We start from the raw sequence: 27,836 nt of genomic DNA, 5'->3' as shown, positions 1-27,836 counted from the left end.
TTAAACATCGGCATATTTTAAATCTCTGTGCTGTCTGATAGTCTGTTCTATTTCCTTCTCTGATGAGTCTTCTGTTCTAATTAGGTCTGAATATCCCCCAGGCACTCTGCATCTTCCAGATGTTCTCTTGGTCTACACTGCAGATTTTGGCTTCCCCTCAATCCTTTCTCATATCAGTTGTTTGTTGGATGGACATTATTATATTGGGATTTCTCATATAATATATTTATTAATAACTAATGACTCTAAGAATGAGCATGAAGAATTATTTCCTAAAACTATATTTTTATTTTGACAGTTATATACATATATAAAATACATTTCATCACATACAATCCATATTAGTCTCTTTTATAGTTCTCGCACACTATAAAGCACATTTTCTTCATAATTGCTTCACCTCCTACCTTCAACTTCTCTGTGTCTGTGAATATCTGTCTTTACCACATACCTCCTACTTCTCTCCGTGTGTGTATGCAATATTTACAGCTGCAATGTGGTTTTGACTGCAAAGGCCACATCAGATCCAGAGACCAGAACTTCATAGTAGTCCTAACTATTCCTTACCTCTTACATTCTTTGCCCCTTTTTTTCTAAAAAGTCTTCTGTGCCTTGGAGGGGGAAATATAGATATCTTCTTTAGAGCTGAGAACTCAAACATATTCTTAGAATCTTTGAAAACTTATGAGTCTCTGTATTAGCATTAATATAGCAAAAACAAGGCTCTTAAACTCAGATCAAAACTTTCACCAATCTATAGACATAAAGACAAAAATGTAGAACTAAAATTGAATATATGACATTTTATTAAAATATCAGTAATACATTAACTGTAAGGCTCTGTGAACTCCCTCGCCACAAGATTTTTCACAGTTTTGAGTGCCAGATATATATTCTTTCCTGTGGAGCAAACTTCCCATCTATTTAGAAAGAGGTTGATTAACCGTTAGCCAGACTAATCAGAGGGCACAGAGACAGTATCCAAATTAAAAAAATTAGAAATGAAAGGGGGACATAACAACAGAAACTGGTGAAATTCAAAAAAATCATCAGATCTTACTACAAAAACCTATACTCAACACTACTGGAAAAATCTGGAGGAATGGACAATTTCTTAGACAGATACCAAACACCAAAATTAAATCAAGATCAAATAGATCATCTAAACAGTCCCATAACCCCTAAAGAAATAGAAGGGGTCATTGAAAATCTTCCAACCAAAAAAAAAAAAAAAAAAAAAAAGCACAGGACCAGATGGTTTTAGGGCAGAATTCTATCAGACCTTTAAAGAAGACCTAACACTAATACTCTTCAAACTACTCCACAAGATAGAAACGGAAGGAACACTTCCCAACTCATTCTACAAAGCCACAATTACACTGATACCAAAACCACACAAAGATCCAACAAAGAAAGAGAACTTCAGACCAATTTCCCTAATGAATATTGATGCAAAATTACTAAATAAAATTCTTGCCAGCCAAATCCAAAAACACATCAAAAAGATCATTCACCATGATCAAGTAGGCTTCATCCCAGGGATGCAGGGATGGTTCAATATACAGAAATTTATCAATGCAATCCACTACATAAACAAACTCAAAGGAAAATAAAACACATGGTCATTTCACTAGATGCTGAAAAATAGCATTTGTCAAAATCCAGCATTCTTTCATGCTAAAAGTCTTGGAAAGAAGAGGAATTCAAGGCCTATAAAACCAGTAGCCAACATCAAACTAAATGGAGAGAAACTTGAAGCAATCCCACTAAAATCAGGCACTAGACAAGGCTGCTCCCTCACTCCATATCTTTTCAACATAGTTCTTGAAGTTTTAGCTACAGCAATTAGACAACATAAGGAGGTCAAAGGGATACAAATTGGAAAGGAAGAAGTCAAATTATCACTATTCACAGATGTACACTTAAGTGACCCAAAAACTCGACCAGAGAACTCCTACAGCTGATAAACAACTTCAGCAAAGTGACTGCTTATAAAATTAACTCAAGCAAATCAGTAGCGTTCCTATACTCAAAGGATAAGCAGGCCGAGGAAAAAATTATGGAAATGACACCCTTCGCAATAGCCACAAACAACATAAAGTATCTTGGGGTGACTCTAGTCAAAGAAGTGAAAGATCTGTATGACAAGAACTTCAGGTCTCTGAAGAAGGAAATTGAAGAAGATCTCAGAAAATGGAAAAATCTTCCATGCTCTTAGATTAGCAGGATTAATATAGTAAAAATGGCCATCTTGCCAAAAGCAATCTACAGATTCAAAGCAAGTCCCATCAAAATCTCAACTCAGTTCTTTATAGTGTTAGAAAGAGCAATTCTCCTGGGCATATACCTAGAGGATCCCCTGGCGTGCAATAAGGACACATGCAGCCTTATTTATAATAGCCAGAAGCTGGAAAGAACCCAGATGTTTCTCGATGTAAGAATGGATACAGAAAATGTGGTATATTTACACATTGGAATACTACTCAGCAATTAAAAACAATGAATTCATGAAATTCTTAGGCAAATGCTTGGAACTTGAAAATATCATCCTAAGTGAGGTGACCCAATCACAAAAGAACACACTTGGAATGCACTCACTAATAAGTGGATATTAGCCCAGAAGCTCTGAATACCCATGACACAATTAACATATCAAATGATTCCCAAGAAAAAGGAAGAAGAGGGCCCTGGTCCTGGAAAGGCTTCATGCAGCAATGCAGGGGATTACCAGGACAGAGAAGTGGGAGAGGTTTGATCATGGAATGGGCTGAGGGAAGAAGACTTATGGGACTTATGGGGAGGGGGAAACTGGAAAAGGGGAACTCGTTTGTAATGTAAACAAAAAAATGTAGAAAATAATAATAATAATAATAATAATAATAAAGTGGTTAATTATCTCCTAAAGGGTCTTGGATAATTGGGCATATCCTGCTTGGTAGAGCCTTCAATCTATTGAGGTCATTGCTGACTATTCTCCTAGCATTCTAACTCACAACACTGGCATTATGAATGCTTGCCAGAAGGGAGGAACGTTCTAGTGCTTTATTCCCTAGATGCAAATTACACTGTGTCTTTAATAATATGGTATTGACTCCTATTTCTCATATGCACCAATGTGCCATGGCAATAATCCATAGTGTCTGGCAGGTCTTTGACAAATAACCTTTGGGGAAATATTCCATATCTGGACTGAGAGTTTTCATTGAGAAGCCTATGGCTTCTCAGAGCAACTTCATCCACTCAAGAATAATGCACGTACTCAGCCCCTTTTGCGTTAGACTTATTTTAATTTGGTTTATAAAATGGTATGTTTTAGTATGATTTTAATGCTTATACTGATTACTGACTTTTCTATAGTGCTAGATATGCAAAAATTTAATCTAAACATTCTAATCACTGAAAGAACAATGTTGAAGTTTTGTATTTCCTGACTTCAAATTATACATCCCATCTATAATGCTCACGGTTGTATTGGCATAAAGGCAGACTATATAGATGCCCAAAAAGGAAAATGAAAGAGCCAAGAAATGCAATATTGTCAATACATTAATATCATTTCAATGTGTCTTTCTAGACTACTAAAGGTTCAGGGGGCATTCTATATTTACTGTAGAAAATGAACTCACACCATACCTCATATAAAGAGACTCAAAGCCACCAAGCTTAATTATAATAATTAAAAATATAATAATAAAATTTGTTTTTAGTTTTCATTGACTTATTCTTATTTACTTTGGAGATTATGCTTTAAATATAACATTCCTCCCTTCACTATTCTTCCCAAACTTCCCACATACCCCATCCCTCACTCCTCTCCATTCATACCTTCCTTTTCATTCAATCACAAACTAGTGATTGTTATCACTAGTTTCTGTCAAATAGACAAAACTAGTCATCATTTTATTTTACTTTTGAACGGTAGAATAATTTTCTGTTTTATAAATGTACCATACTTTTTCTTCATCTATTCATCCATTGCTGGACACCTATATTGTTTCCACTTTTTTTAAAGATTTATTTATTTTATTTATATGAACATTCTATCTGCATGTACTCCTGAATTTCATAAGAAAGCATCAGATTCCTTTATAGATGGTTGTGAGCCACCATGTGATTGCTGGGATTTGAACTCAGGACCTCTGGAAGAAGAGACAATGCTCTTAACCACTGAGTCATCTCTCCAGCCTTGTTTGCCATTTCTGGCTAGTATGAATAAAGCTGCAGTGAAAATGTTTGAACAAGTGTCTCTGCAGCAGTATGAAGCAAAACGTGGTATAACAGGATCGTGAGGTAGATTGATTTCCGTCTTCCTCAGGCACCATCACACAGATTTCCATAATAATGGTTGTTGTGCTTGCTCTCCCACAGACAGACGGGAATCCCCTTTACCCCACATCCTTCACAGCATCTGCTGTCATCTGTTTTATTGCTCTTGGCCATTCTGACAAATTTCATGGTAGGTTTGTATTTCCTGTTGACAAGAGATTTTGACTATTTCTTGAAGTTCTTCTCAGCCATTTGAACATTCTCTTTTTTGAATTTTCTTTTTTGATCTGTTTGATTTGTTGGTCTTTAGTTTTTCTTAATTCTCCATACAATATATTTTGAATACTGTCCTCTATCAGATGTATAGTTGGAAAAAAGAAAAAACTAACCCTTTCTATAGGCTGCCATTTTGTCCTGTTGATCATGTCCTTTGCCTAGTAAAAACTTTTCAGTTTCATGAGGTTACATTGTATTGTTGATTTTAATACTTGCGTTAATGGTTTTCTGTCCACAAAGACTTCTCCTGTGCCAATGAGTTCAAGGTTGTACCCCACTTTCTCTTCTACCAGATTCAGTGTATCTGATCTTACATTGGGGTCTTCGATCCATTTGGAGTTGAGTTTTATGCAGTGTGAAAAGTGGGAATTTAATTGGATTCTACCACATGCAGCCATTCAGTTGTTCCAGCATTTGAAGATGTTGTCTTTTTTTCATTGTGTAAGCTTTCTGCTCTTCCTGTTGTTTTTGATGGTCAGTCTTAATCTATGATGGTTGTCAGAAAGAATAATTGTGTCATTTCAATTTTCTTAGCTCTGTGTCCAGTCATGTAGTCACTTTGAGAGAAAGTTCCATGAGTTTCCGAGAAGGTGTGCTCTTTTGTGTTTTGGTAAAATGCTCTGTGAATATCTGTTAAGTCCATTTGTTTTATAATGTGTGTTAACTCTAGAATTTCTCCTTTTGGGTTTTTGTCAGGATGACCTGTGTATTGTTGAAGAGTGGGATGTTGAAGATTCCACCTATAAATATGTCAGGGTCAATATGCAATTTCTGTAATAGTGTTTCTTTTAGAATTTGAATGCTCCTGTGTTTGATGCATAGATACTGTTTATTTCAATGTACCCTTGGTGGATTTTTCCATTGATGGGTATGTATTATCTTTATCTATCTCCCCTGATCAGTTTTAATGTTTAATTTTTCAGTTATTAAAATGGTTACCTTGCTTAGTTCTTAGGTTCATTTGCTTAATTTGTGCTTACCTTTTACCTTGTGCTAATGTTTATCTTTGGGGTTGTGTTTCTTAGATGCAGCAGAGGAATAGATCCTGTTTTCACATCCAATCTGTTTGTCTGTGTCTCTGTATTGTGGAATTGAAACCATTGATCAGGAGATTTTTTTTTGAACTTCTAATCTTCTTTTATTATTTGTTTTCTTCATCTATGACCTACTGGAGCTCCTTTAAGAAAATTGTCATCCAGGCTTTAAGAGTTTCTGAGCTGACATCAAGATTTTGACATATATTGAATTAGTTATTTTATAGCATGAAAAAAAGCACTTCTGTTTTATTTTTCTACCTAAAGTCATCAAGCTACCTATTTCTTTAAGGAGCTTTCTTTAAGCTAATAACATTGCTCAAAACTTAGGTGTCTATAACTTTAGTTCTATCACATTGACTTATATGCCTGTTTTTCAGCCATTTTAGTTCTGTTGCCTTTTGTAGTTTCTGTCTATTCAGTTAGTTCAATTGATTCTTTGTAGTATGACTTTATATTTCTACAGGGTAAACTTGAAATTAGTTGTTATAATATAGTCTGCATGCTCAATTTTTGGGATTGCTTTTGGTACTCATGATCTTGTGTGATTCCATGAGAATTTTAAGATTGGTCATTTTTAAGTTCTCTCATGAACATTATTTGAATTATGGTGGAGTTTTCTAGATTGCTCTTGGTAACATCCTAGTTAGTCCTTGTTGCTATGATAAAAGAATGACAAAAGGCAACTTGAATAGATGAAGGAATAATTTAACTTATTCTTCTAAATCACATCAAATGGTAAGTCAGGGTAAGAGCTCAAGCAGAAATCAATGAAGAAATCAAAGGAGAGCCAATCTTCACTGTCTCACTAGCTTACTCACATACTTTTCTTACACAGCTCCTGTCTAGGGATGCCACTACCCTAGTCGGCTGGACCCTTTTGCATCAATTATCAATCAAGACAATGTCACACAATCATGCACAGAGGTCAATCTGATCTGATTGAGGTGATCCTTAATTGAGGTTCCTTCATTTTTCCCAGATGATTCTACAATGGAACTTGTTGATACTCAAAAGTAACAGGACATTCTAACACCGGTTATCTTGGCACACAAACATATCATAGTTAAACCATAATTTTTCTTTAATAGTCACAAGATCTCATGTTAATATAATAACAATAATAAATTCTGCTACCAAAGTTGATGTGGAGCTTTGGTCTACCTTGTACTACAACTTTGCAATGCTGACCCTGAGTAAATTCCCTCACTGCCCTAGTGAAACACAAATGTTTGTGCTAATTTCTTATTAATTACAGCTGATTCTACTGACTAGCATCCATTGTCCCAGTAAAAAAACAAAAAAAATTTCACTTCCATGTATTCGCAATCCAAAGTATTATACAAATGACCCTGGTGGATTTCATACACATGACACTGATGGCCTTCATACAAATGGTCCTGGTTGTCTTTAATGCCCTCTATAATGTCACAAGCCAATTCTCCATAGTTTGTTTTTCTCTCAGTATTTTTATCTTTCAAGATCCCAAAACAGCTAATTAAATTCAGAGTATTCAATGTAGAAAACATTGACTACATAGACAAACTTTCTGAATTAGTTATCAGCTTTTGAAGAAGAGTTTGTCATGATAAGAGTGTTAGAATAAATCAAAGCTATGTGTAATGCTGAAAATAAATATTTTGTTTGGCTTACTGCTCCCACTAAATAATTCAGGGCAAAATGTCTTCATAGACTAAAATATGCTTTACAAAAATGTGCTAATTTCTTAGAAAAGATGTAGGTATCAGAAAATAGTAATCATTACAATATCTTATATTATTCTGACTTCAAAACATAAATGCCTTCATTTTGTAGAAGAGATTTGTGATGGATTATTGTATAATTTTTCTTAACAAAAGAATGTAACATTAGTGATCTGACCAAAAAATAAAGACTAGCCCAAAGAAATTAAGTACATTTCAAATAATAAAGTTTGCATTCATCTTACTTTGTACAAATACAGATAAGTACAGAAATTATTTTAATACTAACTAATGATGAACATCAAAATTTAAATAGTTGAATATAATGCCAATAGAAGACCACTCATAATAACAAAATATTTCATGTAAGTAGTTTGACTAATTGTATTCTAATTAATTATCCCAGAATGAATGCTAGCATTTCACTAGCTAAATATTTTATTATGGTATTTTAGATCATTAAACACCTTTAAAATAATGCTTTCATTTCATTTTCATAATTTATTGTGATCAAATGTGAGAAATACATTGATCTTTTATATCAGTGGATAATTGAAGCAAATTAGGCTCTAATCTAAAACTTAATTTTCCTTCTCAACCACCTTTTTCTTGGCTCATTCTCAGACTGAAATCAATCTTTAAAAATATGATTGAAGACGGAACATGAAATGTTAAATTCACTATAAAAATGTTATCAGCTTGTCCTCTGAGATCCTGCATTAGAAAGAATTTTAGGTATTCTACTTTATTTGTTTCTATTAGTAATTGAAAAATAGGGCCAATTATTCTTATGCACATAATCTTTTATATCTACTTAATCTACTTCTGCAGTTACAAAGACATAAAGTAGAGCAATGGATGATGCCACCTTTTATTTGTTGAAGGCATGTTTTTGAACTGCAAAATGTCTCCTTATATTCTAGTACTACTCACAAGTTTGTGAGGAGAAACAGATAAGTTTTACATACTCTGAATTTGTGGCTGACAAAGATGACAAATGTTTACAGGATTTGAATATTAAGTAAGGACCTGAGTGGAGCACAGATGCATGCTTGACAAATAAATTCGATTGACACCAAATCCTTAGTTTATCAGGCTGACAGGAAATCAGTTACAATGTTTCCGCTCCCCAGAGGCATAAGCAAGAATGGTGCAGAAAACTGTCTTGTGCAAAGTAATACATTCTGGAAATCTCTGTTTTACTGTCTATCCTCTGAGGACTCCTGTCCATCATTTAAAGCAACAGCCTTCTTAAGCCTCTCATGTGCTTGGATTCTGAATTCCTGTCTTTCTAGCTGTCAGGGCTATTCCCTGAGGCAAGGACTCCATGGCCCTACAAAGCCCTCTAGTTGGCACCCTCTGTTCCTTTGCCATTTCCCTGGCACTCACTGGCTGTGCCATGCACTGACTTCTTCCTTGCCTCTACCATTGCAGCTCTGACCACCGATGTTCCTTCTCTATATCAAGTTAACATTCTTGCACTCCTAAAACTTCAGCAGTAACAAATGCACCAGAGAGACGCTGCCCTCTGGTTCCACAAAGTTCCTGCAGCATGAATGCAATGGGCTGTTTATTTCCATGCGAGGCTCAAAAGACAGAAAAGGTTAGCATCTCTAAAATTACTTATTTGGGAATAAAAGATGCAGAGATTATATGTGTCATTTTCTAAGTCAGACGATTTGAAATTTTGGATTCTTAAAAGCAAATTGGTTTATTTTTCCATGTTATTTTGTGGATTTCATGTATTCACTCAATTGATCTGTTTCAACAAAATCGTAAATCTCTCTTAATAGTTTTATTTTTTCAATATGCTGTAAAACATGTATCTCCCCATTCCCTTGATATTAATAATGACTACTGGATAATTTCACTTATATATTTTAAAGAACTATGCCTTGATTGCTTTTAGTGTACAAGGTTATAGGCTTAATTATACCATTTAATACATAAAAATCATTGTGCTTTCCTCATAGTCCCCTTATTTCCCTCTCTATACTTACAAGCTAGTTTATTATTATCCCTTTTATTGAAAATAGAATCTTTTCTTGTCCAATATATCCAGATTAAAGTTCCCCCACCCTCTTCTCTCAGTTCCTCTCCATTCTGCTTCCAAACCAGATCCAAATATGTTCTGTCTCTCAAAAAGAGAGAGAGAGAGAGAGAGAGAGAGAGAGAGAGAGAGAGAGAGAGAGAGAGAGAGAGAGAGAGAGAACAGGCTTCTAAGAGATCACAACAAACATGACCAAGTAAAATATAAGATATAACAAACACATCACATCAGGGCTATGCAAAGCAGTCAAACAAGGGAAAGAACCCCAAGAGCAGGTACAAGAATCAGAGAGCACACTCAGGAGTGCCATTGAAACACTGAGTGAGTGTGGTACAGAGGACCTGGTGTAGACCCCTGTCAGCACTGCGCTTACAGCTCCAGTCTACATGTGTTTTATGAGCCTTGCTCGACTTGTTTAGTGGGACTTGTTTGCCTGGTGTCTTCCATCACCTCTCTCTTACCCCTTTTTGCCTCCTTTTTCACAGGGTTTCCTGAGCTCTGAAGGATTTTGATTAAAACATCTTATTTAGAGCTGTGAATTCCAAAGTCTCTGTCTGTCTGTCTGTCTCTCTCTCTCTCTCTCTCTCTCTCTCTCTCTCTGTGTGTGTGTGTGTGTGTGTATGTTGCCTGGTTGTGGGTCTCTGTATTTGTTCACATCTGCTGCAGGAGATCCTCTGGTGATGACTGAATGAGTCACTGATCTACGACTATAGCAGAATATCATTCAGAGTCATTTTATCACTACAGGTCTTTTTCCAGACCTATAGTATTTGATTTTACTCTAGGTCTCTGGGATATCTAGTGTCTGTCTCTTGATTACACATGCAGTGTTGTGTATGAGTTCATCCCATTTGGTGGACTAAACCTTAAATCAAATGCGACCTTGTTTGGTTATTCCCACAAGCTTTGGGTCACCATTGTCCTACTATATTTTGCAGGTAGGACAGCACTGTAGATCAAGGTTTTGTTACTGAGTTCCTGTTTTTCTTTAGGTAGCTTTCAGAGTACATTCCTTAACCAAAGATACCAGAATATAGGAGCGAAGGGTCTGTATAGGCATCAGCTAAACCTCTCCATGTTCAGTAAATTGCGTAGGTGATGTCTTCAGCATTGGTACCTTACTATATTGGCAATGTGTTGGATTCTGCAATCAAGATGTACAGTGCCTTCCGCGATAGGGTCTTACCATCTCTTATTGTAAGTGGTCAAGGTTAATTATCATAACCTGTATAATTTAAAGGCTTCTGGGTCCTTTCAACCCAAAACCTCCTAAGAAGTTTTCACATATCTGGCACTAGAATTTTGGTTTAATACCTTATGATTTCTAGGATCAACATCCATTGCTCCTACCTCCATTTGTAGAATACCTCGATTTGAGTCTATTTTAAATATTTTTTTAAAGTTTATAGAAGTGAGTTTTCATATGACATTTTTATCCACTCTTAGTTCTGGTTCTCCATCCCCCTGTATCTCCTCTACTCTCCCACAGCACACAAATAGTATAATAGTAGAAACTTGACTAATAGTTGAAACTTGCTTTATTCCTTGAAATCATAATGGCAAACAATGAATTCCCTTTCTAACATTTATTTTATTTTATCAATTTTAAAGTATTTATCTATTTGGCTCTCTATAATAAATGTTCTTTATTTTTATGCTTTATTTTGAAAATTATCACCACCATAGATGGGGAATTCTCTTAACTCTGCTTTTAGAATACTCAACTTTAACTGGATAATTCCTGAGTTCCTTTGAAATGAAGAATCTAGACTATTTAATTAAAGCATCACAAAATTCAATTTGCTGAGAAAACTTTTTAGATTTAATATTCCACTGATTTTGTTTTTCAATCCAGTATAAGTTATAATACTATTTGCAGAGTTTGATAACAGAATATTAAAGAATATGACACCTTTATTGCTTATATTTTTAAAAGTGAATACAACTTAGTTTCTCTTTACTTTCTATACTCTAGTTAGTTTCTCTTTACTTTCTACACTCTAGTTATATTTCATGTGTGTGTGTGTATGTGTGTGTGTATGTGTGTATGTGTGTGTGTGTGTGTGTTTGTATGTGTGTGTGTATTCACTTGGGAAACAAAAGCCTTGCCTAAGAATTTTTTATCCTTGTTTCTCCAAGGACCTCATTTTTTAAATCATAGATTATATAGCTATGTAATATTGCTTTCCTCTGAATATTAGCAATTGCTTTAAATATACAATAATTTTAACATAAAAGCACCGTTCACAATTTTATCCAGTTTAACACCTTAATATTAATTATTGAAGAGGATGTTATTACATAGGAAAAATCAAAATGTTAGAGGTGCTTTCAAATCAAACTCACTTTTTACCTTTGTAAATAAAAATGTTGAGGGAAGAAAAATTAGAGAGCTCATAATAGTTATAGTTTCTTAGTGGTAGTTTGATACAAAATTTAGATCATAGATTTAACCTTCATCTTGGAATCCCTACACACAGCAGCCAAGCTTTACCCTGGCACGAGAATGATCAATATCGTAGTCACCTAGGTACAGAAGCAGGCATTCTGTTCCTCAACAATTCTGCGAATCAGCTAACATTAATTGTAGCACAGGAATATAAAATAAAAATAATGAGTAAACCAAATAGATGATTAGGGGAAAATTTAGAAAGGACAAGAAGACATCAAAGCTTCTAATTTACATTGTACAAACCTGTGTGAAAATGTCTACTCACTGCACTGCCAAAGAGGAAAAAATGGTATAATGGGATTTTAACAGATGCTTTAAACAGAGAAAGCAAAACTTTTAAAATGCCAAATATATTCCAGGATATTTCCAGTGGCTGCTAATTCATAAAGCTAGCAAGAATATTGAATTGCCATGGATTGAGAGGTAATCACTACTTTTAAATTTTATATGTATTTTATCAATAAAAATTGAATAATCAAAGAAAAAAATTTCACTTTGCATCAAGAATATTTTTCAGAGAAAATAAGTGATAAAAGAATAGTCTTTATAAATAGAAATATAAAAATGGTAAAAGGAATTATTATTATACTTTATTAAATATGCCTTCTTCACAGGACCCCAATATTTGTTTTATAACACTTAAGTATTTCACATTATAATGTTTAGGAAAATAACCAAGAACCATGTAGGTATGCATATGTATTTGTTGATGAATTGGCTATTTTTGTATTTGTATTTTTGTCTTTCTAGCTGATATAGTTCTGTAGATTCATGGCCTCATTTTTTTTAAGATTTTATTTATTTATTTTATATATATGATGAGTACACTGTAATTTTCCTCAGACACCCCAGAAGAGGGCATCGTCTCTTATTACACCTGGTTGTGAGCCACCATGTGGTTGCTAGGAAATGAACTCAGGACCTCTGGAAGAGCAGTCAGTGCTCTTAACCACTGAGCCATCTCTCCAGCCCTAATAGCCTCATTGAGAATTTTTTTCTTTATTTCTTCTTTGGCCAAGGTGTCATTGAGCAGAATATTTTTCAGCCTCCATGTGTATGTGGGCTTTCTGTTGTTTTTGTTGCCATTGAAGATCACTCTTACTCCATAGTGATCCGATAGGAGGCATGGGATTAGTTCAATCTTTTTATATTTGTTGAGGACTGTCTTGTGACCAATTATATGGTCGATTTTGGAGAAGGTACCATGAAGTGCTGAGAAAAAAGGTATATTCTTTTGTTTTAGGGTGAAATGTTTTATAAATATCAGTCAAGTCCAATTGGTCCAAAGCTTCAATTAGTTTTATTGTGTCCCTGTTTAGTTTCTGTTTTCCTGATCGGTCCATTGAGGAGAGTGGAGTGTTAAAGTCCCCCACAATTATTATGTTGGGTGAAATGTGTGCTTTGAGCTTTAGTAAAGTTTCTTTTACCAATGAGGGTGCCCTTGCATTTGGCATATAGATGATCAGAATTGAAAGTTCCTCTTAGTGCATTTTTCCTTTGACCAGCAAGAAGTGTCCTTCTGTATCTCTTTTGATGACTTTAGGTTGAAAGTCAATTTTATCTGATATTAGAATGGCTACTCTGGCTCATTTCCTGAGACTATTGGCTTGTAAAATTGTCTTCCAGCCTTTTACTCTAAGGTAGTTTTTGTCTTTGACATTGAGGTATGTTTCCTGTATGCAGCAAAATGTAGGGTCCTGTTTCCTTATCCATTCTGTTAGTCTATGTCTTTTTATTGGGGAGTTGAGTCCATTGATGTTAAGAGATATTAAGGAGTAGTGATTATTACTTCCTGTCATTTTCTATGTTATTTTTATATTTGAGTGGTTATCTTCTTTTGGGTTTGCTGAAAGAAGGTAACTATGTTGCTTTTTCCAGGGTGTAGTTTCCCTCCTCGTATTGGAGTTTTCCTCCTATTATTCTTTGTAGAGCTGGGTTTGTAGAAAGATATTGTGTAAATTTGGTTTTGTCATGGACTATCTTGGTTTCTCCATCTATTGTGATTGAGAGTTTTGCTGGGTATAGTAGTCTTGGCTGACACTTGTGTTCTCTTAGAGTCTGCATGAGATCTGCCCAGGATCTTCTAGCTTTCGGGGTCTCTGGTGAGAAGTCTGGTGTGATTCTGATAGGTCTTCCCTCACACTAGTCAGAATGGCTAAGATTAAAAACTCAGGAGACAGCAGGTGCTGGCGAGGATGTGGAGAAAGAGAAACACTCCTCCACTGCTGGCAGGGTTGCAAATTTGTACAACCACTCTGGAAATCAGTATGGCCATTCCTAAGAAAACTGGTCATGTCACCTTCGAAAGATCCTGCTATACCACTCCTGGACATATATCCAGAGGATTCCCCAGCATGTAATAAGGATATATGCTCCACTATGTTCATAGCAGCCCTATTTATAATAGCCAGAAGCTGGAAAGAACCCAGGTATCCCTCAACAGAAGAATGGATGCAAAAAATGTGGTATATATACACAATGGAGTACTATTCAGTCATTAGAAACAATGTATTCATGAAATTCTTAGGCAAATGGATGGAGCTGGAGAACATCATACTATGTGAGGTAACCCAGTCTCAAAAGATCAATCATGGTATGCACTCACTAATAAGTGGATATTAGCCTGGAAAACTGGAATACCCAAAACATAATCCACACATCAAATGAGGTACAAGAAGAATGGAGGAGTGGGCCCTGGTTCTGGAAGACTCAGTGTAGTAGTATAAGACAAAACAGGAACAGGGAAGTGTGAAGAGGTGGGTGGGAGAACAGGGGGAGGGAAGGGGGCTTATGTGACTTTCGGGGAGTGGGGGACCAGAAAAGGGGAAATCATTTGAAATGTAAAAAAAATATATCGAATAAAATTAAAATTAAAAAAAAGAATTTTTTGTATAGCAGTAAGCATTCATTGATCTGTGTAGAAAATTTCCACAGAGGTTGAAGTATAGACTCTAAGAAAAGATAAAATAACTACAGTTATTTTATGTGTATGTTATGTAAGGTTTTAGGACATATCACTATTATCATGTCACAAAATATAAAAAAACCAAGTATATTTTATCATTTTGTTCTACAAACCTTTCTCCAAAGCTGAAAAAAAGCAATTCTTATAAGTCATATCTTAGTAAATACAATGCTTATATCAGTATATGAGATTGCAAAAACAATTTTCAAACGTAAGTGAAATGATTCATATAAAATACCACAATTAAGGATGATTTATAAAGCCTCAATTACACACACAAAGACAAATATTAGTGCCTTATTTCCCAACCTTTTCTGTTGCTTTGCACAGATATATATTCACCAAATTTGATAACACAATAGTGATCAGCATTCCAACTTCCATAAACACACAGTAAGTACTCAGGGTCTAGTTTTTCACGGGCACAATGCCTTTCACAATCTGTTTACCTCTCAAAAGTACACAGACAGTGAGACAGTCAATCACTTTAATATAAACTACCAAGGGAAGAAAATACATAGTCTATGTGCTCTGGTTATCATATGTTTAGGAGAGGAACAAGTATGATGAAAATTTTTGGCATAAGAAAACAACCCTCTCTGACATCCACAAAAATGTGCTGCTTACTCTAATAAAAACACAGGACATTTAAATCAGTCCACTCACAATTCAGGGATAGAAAGACTTACTTGTTTCCCCAGAACTTGATAATACTGTGTGAACATGTTTTATCGATATTCATATTCAATCTGCCGTTTTGTAAAAACAATCTTCAGTGATTACTTCCATGAAGATACAGATGAGTCTGTAAGTGAGGCATGAAATGGGAACTCTGCTTAAGTAGTCTGCACACCTGCTATGATGGATATGATAAGAGTTGCTCACTTTTTTATAAGTGATACAGCTAAGAAGTAAGATATAGGTATTCAATGTTTTGTTAGTTGAAGAAACAGCACATATATTTTATATTATATCTTAATTATATATTATATATCATGTATCTCATATATCAGTTATCAAGTCATATATAGAAGAAAGTTTAACATAAAGTTTGACATAAATAGAAAGCTAATTTGTTCATTTAAAAGGTAGACATTTCTAATCCTAATGAGGTTGGATTTAAACACTTTGAAGATCTTTGAATAGTTTACTGAAGACATCTTTAAGCCAGGTGAGGAACTTTCCATCATAGACACTCATAAGGGTATGAAGGGTGGTGCAAGAGCAGTTAGAGGGCAGTCTAGGCAGCAGTACCTATTAATAATTATTAATTCATAATAATAGTGGAAAATTTCACACTTAAATGCCTTATCAAATAGATGCTATACACATTTTCCACATGTCAATCATCTCCATAGGAACAATTAATAGTCTGTTATATATAACGAACTGGTAATTTTTCTTAGATTTATACAGAAAATAAAAAGAGCTACAAACACCCTCCAGTGAGCTAGATTCTGCACCGAAAGACAGTCTTAGACCTCAGATATCTTAAGGATCATTATATTTGTTTGTAAATCCCAATATCCTATTTTTAATTTTTTTAAAATTTCCACACCAAAATAGTAACTCTGGTAATCATTTAATCCCCAAACCCTTTCTCAGATCAAGGGATCGATATTTGCTTTCAGGAAAAATAAATAACTTTATTTCTCTTAGGAAATAAAGCCTAAGTCCTCAACATCTCATTATTGATCTACCATCCACTAATATGAACTGGTGCCTACTGTGTGGTCACCACCTTTTAAATGTTGGCAACAATATATCAAGCGGCAAAGGCTTTTTTTCCTTTTTCATGGTTTACTTTCTCCCTGAAAGTCATTGACTACATTAAAAAAAAAAGTTAATTCACAATAGTGAGTGATTTCGTAAATGAAGACAGATGGTTCTAAGTGTCTGCACATTCCTGTAATTCCAGCAGTTATAGAACACAGACAAGAGAATCACAATGGGCTTCAGTTTGTGTGGTCCACATGAAGACTTCCAGGGTTATGAGGAAAGACACTCCTTTTAAAGGGAATAGGGGAGGAGAAGGGATGGGATGTGTTTGAGTGAGAGAGATGGAAAGTGGAGGCTGAAGGAAAGGAGAACAAGAAGAGAAAGAAAAGGAGAGGGAGGAAGGGATGAAAGAGGGGAGGGAAAAAAGGAAGAGGATGAGGAGGAAGAGGGAGAGAAAAATGGAAAAGAGAAAAATGGAGAAAGACTTTGAGATTCTTCTCTATGATTGAGTATTGACAGAAGATCTCTACAAATAAACAAAGCTTGAAGGCATCAATATTCATGGAGTTGCCACACTGTTTATTCTCTCTGGTTTCTTTATACTATCCTAACACTACTTACTTCTAAGAAACAGTTCTAATAACTTAAAGCACCCCTGGAATTGTTCTTCTGACCTAAATCAATTTTATATCTCGGTACTTTAAGTTAGCAGATATCTGTCTTGGAGATAGATTTATTAAATATTTGTCCAGCACTGAGTTTCAAATTTTAGTTTGCACAAGTCAGTTATCCCAGATACTTCTTACATTAACAATCTCCAACACCATCCATTTTTAAAAAAGGTTCATATCCTATCTTTTCATAGAAACTGAGGTGCAATCCTTCTTTCTTCAGCCCACCAGGCTCCCTGGTTCATCACAATTAGTTTTATTGTTCATTGTATTTAATTCTGTACAAACCAGGTTTTCCTCTCACAGTAGCCATTTTATAAATGTGTCCTTATCTTTCTAATCATAGTGTGTCCTCAGTTTTCTCAGGCCTGCCAAGACACTGTGTACATTTTCAATTTCCCTAACCAGTGGTGCATTTAGCCCACAATCAATACACATCAGAAACTGATAGTCGGAGCAATCTATAAGACGCTCATAGTAATGTCATTTTAACCAGGAGATGAATACGAGATGCATTGTGGGAAAATCAGCATAAATCTCCTGTTTGAGTAGCCAATATCTCCTTTGAGTATACAGCATCAATTATATACTGGTTGTTTTCTCCTTGAAACATATACATTTACTCATAATATTTAATTTCATACTTTGATGATTTAAAACATCACAACTATTTTTAAAACTATTTTAAAAATAGTAACCAATATGCATTTCAGAACTTAAAGATGACATTCTGGGTTGAATATTCATTTGTTAAAATTAAATTATAGTGTATTCTTGAATGGTACAAATATAGTTTCAAAGCAATAGTAAATATTTTTAGTGCCATAGTACTCCATTTGTTATTTTAGTTTGGATTCTTTGTTTCTTTTGCAGTTTAGTTCTTTTTCTATTTAGAACTCAAGGGATCTCATGACTCCAGATAGTAAAAGTTAAGATAACTTTGTCAGATTTGCAATAAAAACTGTTGATCTTGTGTATAAGAATGCAATATTTTAAAAAATTGTTTTATAAAATTAGTATGAACTTTCTAAATATCTTATATATTAATGTGCATGTATTGTTACATAATGTTAGAGAGTCACACATGTATTTGAAAATTCTTTCTTCTGGGGCTTTATAGTCTGAGCACTAAACTGTCACACAGAGAAAATGAATTTCTTTGTGACAGGGTCTAAAGAAGATAACACTGCATTGTCTATATCTGTAGTCTGCAAGGTGGCTGAATTTGAAGCCATGGACTAAACATATCTCTATAAAAGCATTAACAGAATAGGAGGGGCATGTGTGTACTTTACTTAGGGCTGCGTAATTACATGTAAAATTACTACATGTGATGATTAACTTATTACTTGCTCTGGACAGTTTAGACAATAAAAACAGCACATCCTTATACCTTCCTTACTAAGTACAACTTATAGAATGAAGTGTAAATCAAAGTGTAACAGACCATATATAACTCAAAATCACTTCTCTTAATATGCACATTTTATAATGGAGATATTACTCATTTTAAAAGTTTCACAATCATGGAAATGTGTAATAACAGTATTTTTTCTTCATATTTTATTCCATGCCAGATAGGATGGATCAACTGTTAATTCAATCCATAATTGTTTATATATATATATATATATATATATACTGAAATATATATATATATATTTCAGTATATTTGTTTCTACATGAAATTTCTCACTAGATTTTGACATTTCTGTTTAGATTAGAGAATAATTATGGGGCATTTCCCCCAAAACTAAAATGGATAGAGTCTGAATATCAGGATTTTATTTTTGTATTGGAGATGGTTTTAGAGACAGGTATTTTGTGGGTTTTCTTTGTTTGAGACATGATCTCTATCTAGCAAAGACTAGACTCAAACTTCCTGTTTGAGTCTAAAGCAAATGATGACTTTAAACCTTAGCTTTTTCTGCCTCTACCCACCCAGTACCAAGATTAGTTGTCAGTCCTTCCATTACAGTAACACAGTGTTAAAAATCTGACCCAAAGCCACGGGTGTTTAGCTTCATTCAGTTATTTTTCTTTTAATATTTATCTTTAATATTTATTTTTACAATATAGTCATTATCCTCCTCCATGTCTGTCTTCCAACAGTTCCTCATCCCATTCCTCCAATCTCCTGTCTCTAAGAGGATGCTCTTACCCCCAGACCCTGCCCCACCACAGCCCCCAGCCCCACTGTACCCTCAGCCCTACCTCAGCCCCACCCTCCTCTGTCAGGCCTCACTACTTCCTGGAGCCTCGAGTCTCTGTAGGGTTAGATGCCTCTTCTCTCACTAAGGCCAGACCAGGCCATCCTCTCCTGTATGTGTGTCAGGGCCTCCTACCAGCTAGAATATGCTGCCTGGTTGGTGGCTCAGTGACTGAGAACTCTTGGGTCCAGGTTAGTTGAGACTGCTGGTCGTCCTATGGGTTTGCCCTCCTCCTCAACTTCTTCCATCCTTTCCCTAATTCAGCTATAGGGGTACTTGACTTCAATCCATTGGTTGGACTGACTAAGAATTTGTGTCTGTCACAGTCAGCTGTTTGTAGGGCCTCTCAGAGGACAGCGATGCTAGGCTCCTCTCTCTAAGCACAGAAATAGCGGCAGGCCTTAGAGCCTCCTCTTGCGATGGATCCCAAGTTGGGCTAGTCACTGGACCTCCTTTCCTCAGGCTCTTCTCAATTTTTGTCCCTGCAGTTCGTTGAGACAGGAACAATACTATTCCTGTTGCCTGGGTTGGCAACCCCATCCCTCTACTTGATGCCTTGTCCTTTTACTGGAGGTGGAATCTATCAGTCCTTGTGTAGATTATGGTTGTATCCTGTGCCTTCTTCACACTGGAAATTTAAAAACCAAACAAAAACAAAGGTATTTTATTTGAATATTGCATGAACACACATTGGAGGCATTTTAAACCTCTTTGAAAGTAAAATCTGAAGTTTCACAGGAAACTTAAATAAAAACCTAGATATTTTTAAGAAAGTAACAGCTTTTAAAAACATGTAAGTTTATGAGGCCATGTGAACTTTTCATTTATAAGATATTTTATTATAACATCTTTATTAAAATGTCTTTTGATAAATACATAAATGGAAGGGTAAAAATTAGGGTCAAAAGCTATGATCACCAAACATTGTACATCAGACACAGAGGTATTTCTGTCTTATATAGCACCAAGACCATGACTTAAGCAGTCCTAGTAAGGGTTTGAAGCAGTGGTTTTCAACCTATGGGTCACAACCCTTTGGGGGTCAACAGACTCTTTTCCAGTTGTAGCTTAGTGTTGCCTGAATCTCAAATGTTTATACTGTGACTGATAACAGTGGAAAAATTGCTCTTATAAAGTAGCAGTGGAAAGAATAATATAGAAGGGGCTCACCACAACACAGGTGTCTTCTTATGCCCCTGCTTAATTTGGACATCAGATATATTGAAGGAACTGTCACAGAGATGATTCCAGGAGTTTAAAAGAATTCCTTCTCTTGATATTTTTGGAGTATAACTTCAATATAGAAATTCCATTTCCCAAGCCAAAAACAACAAAAAACAAACAAAAAAACAAGTATGTTTGCAAAGCAAAGTAATAAAGTAGAAAAATGCAAAATTCTTTAAAGAATTTAACCTTTAATATTCTATTAATACAAAGTACTATTTTGACATAGCAGAGGATCTTCTATTAAGATAAAATCATTCCTATAATAAGATAAACACATACCTATACACACTTAAATATAAATATATCCAGACTCAAATTTATAATGCTTAGAAGAAATCACATTAAGTCAGGGAGCAAATACATATAGAAGACAATGTTATTTATTATGTTACAGAATTAAATGAGAAATCTGTATTTCATTCAAGAAGAAAAGAGGTTCTATTATGTGAACAAATATACTGTGCTGTTAAAAAAAGCCTTAAAGACTTAAAACTCTATGAAATACAGAGTTTAAAAAGTGAGCAGTTAACAAGAAAGTATAAAAACCAGCATGTATAATATAGGGACAGAAAGCTATGACATAAAATATAACTGTATATATGCATATGTATTTAAAACACACACACACCAGTAAAATAAGGAACGTCATATGAAATCCCGATGAGATTCAAGGAAATAGCACTTCAGATATAATTGTTACATATAAGCTGTGGTACTGTATTCCGTCTCCCTACAGCGGTGTTCAGACTCTGTGGACACGCTGGCCCTGAGAAGGCAGAGCAAAGGCCCGAACAGGGGATCCAGAGCCTGTTTCCCTTCGGGAGTCATCCGCTGCCACATGCTGGACTAGAAGGAGAAAGTGGGATCTGAGACAAGTCGTGGTTCTATGTCTGCTTTCTGGGCAACCAGCCACACCTCCTGTGTGTTTCTGACTACCTGGAGAGGGAGTCAGAAACAGTGTCTGCAGTCCCTCGTTCCCCTCTGGGCGTCTGCATGTCAGGCAGGAAGGGGGTGTAGATCCGAAGACAAGCAGGGTCCAGTTCTATTGGGAGTAAGTACCAAATAGAAAGACCTTTCGGAACCTTAGGCATGGCGCCATTTGGGGAAAGCTTTCCACGTGGCAATTTTTAATGAAACAACTCACCAAGAGTATCCTTGAATTTTCATATTGCCTTATTTGGGATGGAGAACGTGAATACTTTATTTGGGGTGAACCAGGGATTATATACTTTTGGAAGAGGGGGTGTGGGAATATCCAGGAAACAGAGGTCATTGGCTAAAGCTATCTAGATACCTCCTTAGCAGGGAGAAGAACTGCAGGTGCCACGCTATGTGATTGAGTGCCCGTGGTCCTCTCAGTGAGTGACCTGGTCAAATGTTCCAGAGCAGGCCTAGAGGCCGGTGGAAAACAGCTACACTCCTGTTCTTAAATCTCCGGGATCCCTAGGTTTCGATCTCACTCAGCCTCACCAGTTCTTGTGCCCATCTGGAGGCACAGCCCACTTGCCCTATGTTCCTCAACACCTGAATGTAGGTTATTGCCAGGAAATATGAAAGAAGATTAAAAATCATTCAAACAAACAAAAACACACAAACAAACAGCAAAAATCAAAAACAACAAAAAAATAACCACATTGTTTTTCCTAGTTTTAACTTTGTTTTGATTTCCTTTCCTTTTTTGGTGGACACATGAATAACGTGGACTCTTGTGGGCTCCCAGAGACTAAACCACCAAATAAAAGCAAGCATGGGTTGGACCTGCCCCGCCCATACCCACGCATATGTAGTAGATGTGCAGCTTGCGCATCATGAGGATCCCCCAGCAACCAGGGGTGGGGTGTGCCTGTTCCTAAAGCTGTTAGCTGTCTGTTGAATTGCTTCCCTAACTGGACTGCCTTGTCGGGCCTCAGTGGGAAAGGGTACCTTGCCTAGCCCTACAGACTCTGTGCCAGAGTGGGTTGGTACCCAGAGGTCCTCCCATTCTCAGAAGAAGAAGGAGTTGTGTGAAGCAAAGACCTGGTAGAGGGGCTGCTATAGGGGAAAAATATATTGGGCATTGACAGTGTAAAATCCAGTCTGAGTCTCCGTAGTTTCGGATGGCTATTCCCACTCTGCATTCCATTGAGATGTATAGACTTCAGGGCTGGTTAATTTTATTGCGTGATGTTTTTTTTATTTGCAATTCATTATAATCAGGTTTTAACAAATAAGAAAATGTGCAACCACAGAATAGTATATAAAAGAACTAATAAACTCAATGTACCCAAAATGCAATCCATTACTTATTTTGTTAAATAGCCCATATTGCAAGACTGACACAATTTAGTCTTTAAAAAGTATAGAGTAAACGATAAATGTCTTTTTCAAATGCTAAATGAGTTTTCAGATTCAGTTGAATAACATGTAAATCATGAAATGTGCCTAAGCTAAAAAGAAAGAAGAGGCAAAACAATATTTCCACTAGTGCCCTGAATTTCTATACATATGTATGATTATAGTGCACATGTTCACACGGTCTTTGCTGGAAAATAGGTACATATGTGTGTGTGTAGATGCCTATATGTACATGTTTGAAACTTGTGGTAGCCCCCACTAAAGAAATCACATTCGTGTTTAAGATGGCGTAGTACTATTGATGCCAACCTCCAGCATCCACATGCAGGTACACTTACATACATATACAATAATTAATATCTAAGTTATACAAATGAGAAAAAATGAAGTATATGTCTCTGGGGTGTCACTCTATTTGTTTAATATAATAGATTTCAGTTCAGCCATTTTTCCATATATGCCATGTTTTCAGTTTTTCTTTAAGGCTAAAATAATATGTCAGTGTGTATGAACTTCACATTTTCATTTTCCATTATCTGTTGATGTCTCTCTGTTCGGGAATATGAAATGGATTTTTATTGCAGATGAAAACCTTACGTTTTTTTTTTCTTTCTTTCTTTGCAGGGAAAGGTGAACATGGCGAACCATACCCCCTTACTGAAGAGGACCACGATGACTCAGCTTACAGGGAAAATGGCTTCAATATTTTTGTCAGCAACAATATTGCTCTAGAGAGGTCTCTGCCAGACATCCGCCACGCTAAGTGAGTATAAACGTGCCAGCGTGCTTGTGTCTTTGGTCATTCTGTTATTATTTTTACATGCATGTTACTGTGGTGTATGTAACCGACATGCCACACTAATCATTTGGAGTAAAATGTTCATGTTTTGTAATGTTAAATTTGTCTAATTAAAATGAAATAATTTTATAAATTCTGAAAGAATGTCAGCTGCATTGGTTGACTTCTCAATGTTGCGACTTTTAAAAATGACAAATAAAAAACAAAACAGACAAACATACAAAAAAAATTAAGTGAGGGGAAGGCTTTATTTGGCTAGGTTTGAGGTGATTGAGTTTAGGACAGCAGGAAGAGCTCCACCTGAGGGGACACCCTGCAGCTATAGATGAATCAGAGGGACCCTCTTCAGGAAGGTGCATCTGTGCCTGTGACCAGCTGGGACATAAACACATCTAAGTGACGCCCAATCAGAGATGAGGCAGGAAACTGAGCCAGGAGCTAGTAGTGTAAGGCCCACTTCCAGTAATCCATTTCTTCTACCTAAACCCTACCTCCTAAATGTTATACAAAATCCAGAAACAATGCCATCACAATGCCAAATGTTTGAATGCATGAGTCTGTGACACATATTTTGAATATAAACCATAACAAAGAAACTGAAACTCTGAAAATTAATACATTTTCATGACTTACTTTATCTTCATTTGAAACAAATGTCTTAAAGAAGATATCCATACATTTTTTAGGACATTATGGATCAAAGATAAACGTGGGGTTTTTGTTGGTTTCTTTTGTTGTTGTTTTTTTGTTTTTGGTTTTGGTTTTTTTGTTTTGTGGGGGGATTTTTTGTATCCTAGTTGCTGGTGTTACCAGAACTGTCTTTGGATATGCACCTTCAATGGGCTGCTTTCTTACACTAGCTTTACTTAGGATCGTTGACCTAGTAGCCCCATAACGACTGATTAAAATGAGTGATGGTATGGTTATAGTTCCCTTTTCAGTTTCCTGTCATTTTATGAACTACTTGTGGTTTTACAAATGACACTGAGTTATGTTTATTGAACTATAGCTAAATACAGTCTAAATTAAACAAAGGGCGATACTGCACATAATCCTCTGGATTGTACCTCTCTTTCCTGACCTCTACCTTATCCATAAATTGATCATTTTAATGGGAAGGCATGGAATATTTTGTGGTTTTTCTGATAGCTTAAATGAAGCCAAAACAATGTCACAGCTTGGGAAGTGAATGAGATTTCCAATACTTTAGCTTGACTTCAACTACACTGGTTCCTCCCACCTCAATGGCCTTTCAGACACACTTGTATAAGAGAGGCTTGGGAAGGGAGGAAGGGAAGGATGGAAGGGAGGACGGAGAAAAGAGGAGGGAGGCAGGTAAGCAGGGAGGCAGCTAGGGAGAGTGTCAGCAAAAATAATAGAAATTATGAAAATAAACATTAGAAACATAAATGAAATGATAATTGTAAATAAGTAAAACTCAGCATTTTGATAATTAATCCTTAAAAAGAAGAATATTTTATACATTACAGGCTATAGTTTTATGTCCATCACTACTCCCTTAATTTTTTTTTGGCAAATATAAGAATTTCTGGCTTTCTCATCAGAATCTGTGTTAAATAATATTTTCTAATATCCCTAAGTAGCAAATTAATGTGAAGCTCTAATAAAGTTTTTCCTAACAGAAAACTCTATATATACTATCCTTGGCCTTTTATCCATATAAATTATTTCCAGATTGTCAACAACTATCTATAGTGATTCCCACTGACCAAAACCCTTTCTTTGTATGAGTAATTATAATATCTATTATTCCTCTATTGAAGATTAAACTGCACGGTTGGTATAAATATGCTCAGGCAATAATTTCTTTTATCTCTCCCCAAATTTTCAACCTGCTAAGGTGTATTCTAGTGGAACGTGTTACACTTAGAAATAGGACCAAAGGAAAGTTGACAGACTGTTCTTTTTAGAGCATATTTTTAGTGTAACTCCAATCTTGGAATAAAAACAAAATATACACTGCTGAAAGTAAAAACAGAACTATTTGCAAATTTTTGTTATATCCACTGAACTTAGATTATCAAGAAAACATTATTCTAAATGTTAAGGAAGCAAGCTGAAACTGGATCCTGACAAGGGCCAAATGCCATGGAGTAAAATGATATCAAACAAAAAGTCAAAGCAAACACTAGCAGAGACTGTGTATCAGGATGGTGTTCGGCGATGACCAGGATGGCAGCTTAGCTGGATTTCAGTTCATATCTGATCCTCAAAAGGGCAGTGAGTGAACCCTGCTGCTCCCTGATTTTGTCAAAGTCTCTCTCACTTGCAGAAAAACACAAGCTACAGCCTTGCAAACCCCACACTGCTGAAAATCCAGGCTTCCAGTTTTTCTGTGCTCCTTTTTTTTTTATTCGTTATTTTATTTATTTACATTTCAAATGTTATCCCTGAAGGGTTTGTTCCCAGGTTTCAGCACCAATGAAGGGGGCATTAAAAGAGAGAGAGGGGTTCAGAGAGTGTGGCATGGTGGCGTGGAGGAAGGGGTGCCCAGGCAGGCCCATGCCCAGGCACCTCTTCCCCCTGAGGGACCACAGGCACACAGACATGGTATAGAATAGAGTTTATTCAGGACAGAGGATGGGAGTTAGGGAGGCAGAGACAGACAGACAGACAGGCAGACAGACAGACAGACAGACAGAGAAGAGAGGTAGAGGAGTGGAGGCCGGCTATGACCACATGAAGAGAAGGGGGAGGGGAGGAGAGCCCAGTAAGGGCAGAGAGGAGAGAGTGCCAAGAGGAGAGAGAGAGAGAGAGAGAGAGAGAGAGAGAGAGAGAGAGAGGGAAAGGAGGGACAAGTAGCCCCTTTTATAGTGGACCAGGTCTATGGGGTGGGGCATACCTGGCTGTTGCCGATTAAGTGTGGAATGAAGCTTAGACAGAATACTAACAATCCCCCCTTCCCAGTTTCCTCTCCACAAAGCAATGTCTGTAGGAGTTGAAAGGGTTTGCAACCTCATAGGAAGAACAACAATATCAACCGAGAACCCCAAAGCTCCCAGGGTTTCTTAAATAGAAGGATTTGACAATAGTCTGTGTAAATGGTCCTAGACATGCAGAATCAATTCAACAGTATTTCAGGGCTATTCATGTAACTATTCTATAGTTAACTAATCATACTTTGTTTATGTCGATTCATAAACAGGGTGCAAGCTTTGTGTGAGTTTGAAACAAAATAGTTCAAAGGAACTTTGCATAGTCTCACAGTCCCAAGAAGGAAAGGATTCAGGTTCTTCTTTTTTTTTCTGGGTTTTAAAAATATTGTGAAAATATTATGTTGTAGTTTGGTTGGTTTTTTTTTTTTTTTTAGCTTACTCTTTATTTTAATTCACAAGGTCACAATGTGCAGCTTCTGGAATGCACTGCTGATCTCTCCAACTCTTCTCAAGCTACGTTTTTAGCTTTTGTTCTAGGTGGTTTGCTATGGTGTACACTGTTGTTTACACTGAAGAATATTCACTACCAATTCTCTAGAAACATCAGTCTCCATAGCTATATTCTTTTTAAATTTTCCACACCACAATATTAATTGTGCCTTACATTCATATTTAGATTGTCTACCTGGCATGCCACATATATAGTTTGTAGTATTTAGAACATCTTATTTAATATCCAATTAAGAAAGTGAAAAAACAAAAAAAAGATATCTGTGTGAATTCAGAATATAAAATGAGGAACAAGTGGATAAATTATAGGAGATAAGCCTACATAGAAAAAATGTTCTTCCAAATTTCTACATAATATTTAAGTAGTAAAGAAGGATTGAAGGATGTGTGAACAAGTGTTCGTTCCTTGGCATAATCAAATCCAACAATTATTATCATAAATAAACCTCAGAGCACGACATATTTACTCTATGAGAAAAAAATCAAATGTAAAAAGAGAAGAGTTGGCTCTCTTGAACAGCCTATGCCCATTGGTGAGTACGTAACGATCTTTTATAATGAAATGTCCACGCCTACTCATTCTCATAGTATTTGTGATTAGAAATACATGAAAGCCTTCTTATTCCGTTTTTTATTTTGTATATGTGTGTATATGTGCTTGTGTTTGAGGTGGGGCGAGGGACATGCATAGGCCACTGGGTACCTGTAGAACCAAAGGGAACT

General features: G+C 36.0%; 1 protein-coding gene across 1 annotated transcript in view; it reads left to right on the top strand.

Moving 5' to 3' along the window:
* Positions 1-27,836, top strand: part of Galntl6 (polypeptide N-acetylgalactosaminyltransferase like 6) — a 1,167,009-nt gene that overhangs the window by 449,113 nt on the left and 690,060 nt on the right. The window contains exon 3 of the mRNA XM_052162508.1: positions 23,532-23,670. Within this exon, the coding sequence (XP_052018468.1) occupies positions 23,532-23,670 (139 nt within the window). The remainder of the gene's footprint in view (positions 1-23,531; positions 23,671-27,836) is intronic.

Source organism: Apodemus sylvaticus, chromosome 18 (assembly GCF_947179515.1).
Source record: "Apodemus sylvaticus chromosome 18, mApoSyl1.1, whole genome shotgun sequence".
In the NCBI taxonomy this organism is placed as follows: domain Eukaryota; kingdom Metazoa; phylum Chordata; class Mammalia; order Rodentia; family Muridae; genus Apodemus; species Apodemus sylvaticus.
The sequence above is the reverse complement of the archived record's forward strand: the minus strand, read 5'-3'. Positions and strand labels throughout refer to the sequence as shown.